At 34.6% G+C, this 2,266-nt stretch overlaps 1 protein-coding gene across 1 annotated transcript in view; it reads left to right on the top strand.

The window, feature by feature from the left end:
• LOC101649504 (A disintegrin and metallopeptidase domain 3) overlaps positions 1-2,266 on the top strand; it is a 149,656-nt gene that overhangs the window by 107,905 nt on the left and 39,485 nt on the right. The window contains exon 17 of the mRNA XM_045286863.1: positions 1,567-1,653. Within this exon, the coding sequence (XP_045142798.1) occupies positions 1,567-1,653 (87 nt within the window). The remainder of the gene's footprint in view (positions 1-1,566; positions 1,654-2,266) is intronic.

Genomic DNA, 2,266 nt, shown 5'->3' with positions numbered 1-2,266 from the left:
GATGTTTTCTTGATGTGCACTTACCCTTTATATAAAACTCTCTATTATACATATGCGTTTCTGTGGATTTGTTTCTCTAAAGTACCCAGACTAACACATATGGAAAGTCAAAAACTCTATTTATGAAGTAGAGTTGATAGTAACATGGCATTTCTACTGTTTGGGCAGGAGGATATGACATAGAAAATTATATATGTTTACATATGTGTATGGATATATATATATTCATCACAATCACTTCACTTGCTGAATATGCATCTTTTCAATCTGTTCTTCTGGGTACACAAAGAGAAGGAAACCACACCTGCCCAAGGATGATTCCTATGAGGGATAATTCAGAAATATCTCATTTTTTCATCCTTTTGTCTTATACCAACCATTATTCAAAAAATACTAGATTTCTTTCCTGGGTTTCATTATTCGATGCCGTGGTCACACAGACCTCATACACAATACTAAAGATTGCAGGGCTTAATAGGGACATTAACAGGTTGAAAAATGTTAAGGATAGTGTTTTTTTGGCCACAGCATCTTTTCTCAGCCCATGCTGGTAGGCCCACCTTTCTCTGGTCTTTGACCTCTCATCCACTTCATCTTGACTTTGCCATTACCAGCACATAACCCCTATGATTATCCATCTCAAAATGGCACAAGCCAGTCCATCTCAACTCACTGATGCCCAGGATATTTATCTGTATGCCATTTTTGAAATTTTCAAATTTTTCCAGATGTGTGCTTCATGCATTCCATGTTCCAATTATTAATGAAAGTGCAGCAGTTTCTTCTCATTTTGGTCCATGCTCCATTAGCAAATGAAGGCCCTCTAAAGCATGACTACACCTGCATCGTGCATCACTCTGATTGGTTCTACTTTGAGAAGTCAGCTCTTCTCCGGCCGTATTTTGAGTGCCTCCCAACCTGAAAGTCTCACCTTGCCTTCTCATATCTGACAATGCCCACTGCTATCACAAAGTTTGCAAAGGGTAATCATTACAAACTGGACAGTGCATTCCTTCTTCATAGGTTATTCTTACTCTCCAAATTTTGCTAAAAAAAAAAGGTTCACCTTAAGTGACCCCACCTGTATATAAAATAGCATAGCATAGCTTCCAACCTCACAGGAATACTCAACAAAACCCAGCATGTGAAACTGATGGGCACGTGGTGGAGGAAGGGCAATGGGGAGCAATAGTGATCGAGCCTTACCTCATCCAGCCAGCATGTTGTCAGCACAGTCAAGTGCAGAGAAGCCAAGGACAGAGAATATGCGTTAAAATGCATCATAGTTCCTTACAAATACTACTTAGTGTATGTTAATTATGTTCATTTTAATGCAATTGTTAATAATACAGAACATTTGTTCCCTCAAAGGAAAATTAATATAGAATTATCAAGAAATGCTATTTTATGAAGTGATAATTTATGCCATTTTCACATGGCCTCCAACTTCTTTCATTTTATAATTGGTAGTTGTCTTCAGATCTAGGTTAATCTTTTGTATATAGATTTCTATTAAATGTAATTGCTCAGTGTTTACACTTAACCTTTTTGTTTTATCATTTTTAGTATTGTGAAGCCTCAGTGTGCAGATCTGTGAATGCCTATAGTAAGAAAGTAAATTGTAGCTCATTGAAAAAATGCAATGGACACGGGGTATGTAACAGTGCTTACATTTTTAATATGATTATTTAATCCATATAAGTAACATTTTCCATGAAAATCATAATGTTCAGTTATATTTGATATTGCAATTTATTTAGGTATATTTCACTTAAATAAGGAAAGCTGATTCCTATACTTACAAATATGTGTGTCTATGTACTATGTATTCTATCAGATTTCTATAGACCTAATAAACTATTAAGAATTAAAGTATGTGCAAAATTGCAATAGGAAACACAGTAATATAATATTAGATTAAGATCACAGACCATTGGAAATGGATTTTTCAAGGGTTAAATTTCTCACTTTGTAATATGCCAGGAAAATATTGTTTTGTTGTTCGCCAAGAAATGCAGAGAATTTGATACCAGTAAGGAAAAATTTATATGAAACATAGAATTTAAAAATCATCCGTATACCTTATACTTAGGAATATCTTCACTTGGTACTATTCTAAGGATGAATTGATAGGAAAAGGTCTAAATTAGTTTCTTACCTATTGACATCTAGTTTTGCAAATGTGCATTAATGGTGTATTTATCTTAGATGGGGTTCTCTAGGAAAGCAAAAACATTGACATTTACATATGTGTATGTAGAGAGAA

The sequence above is a fragment of the Echinops telfairi genome, unplaced genomic scaffold (genome assembly GCF_000313985.2).
Source record: "Echinops telfairi isolate 266 unplaced genomic scaffold, ASM31398v2 ScPeMD7_9;HRSCAF=40, whole genome shotgun sequence".
In the NCBI taxonomy this organism is placed as follows: Eukaryota; Metazoa; Chordata; class Mammalia; order Afrosoricida; family Tenrecidae; genus Echinops; species Echinops telfairi.
Note: the sequence above shows the minus strand (reverse complement) of the source record. Positions and strands in the feature narration are given on the sequence as shown.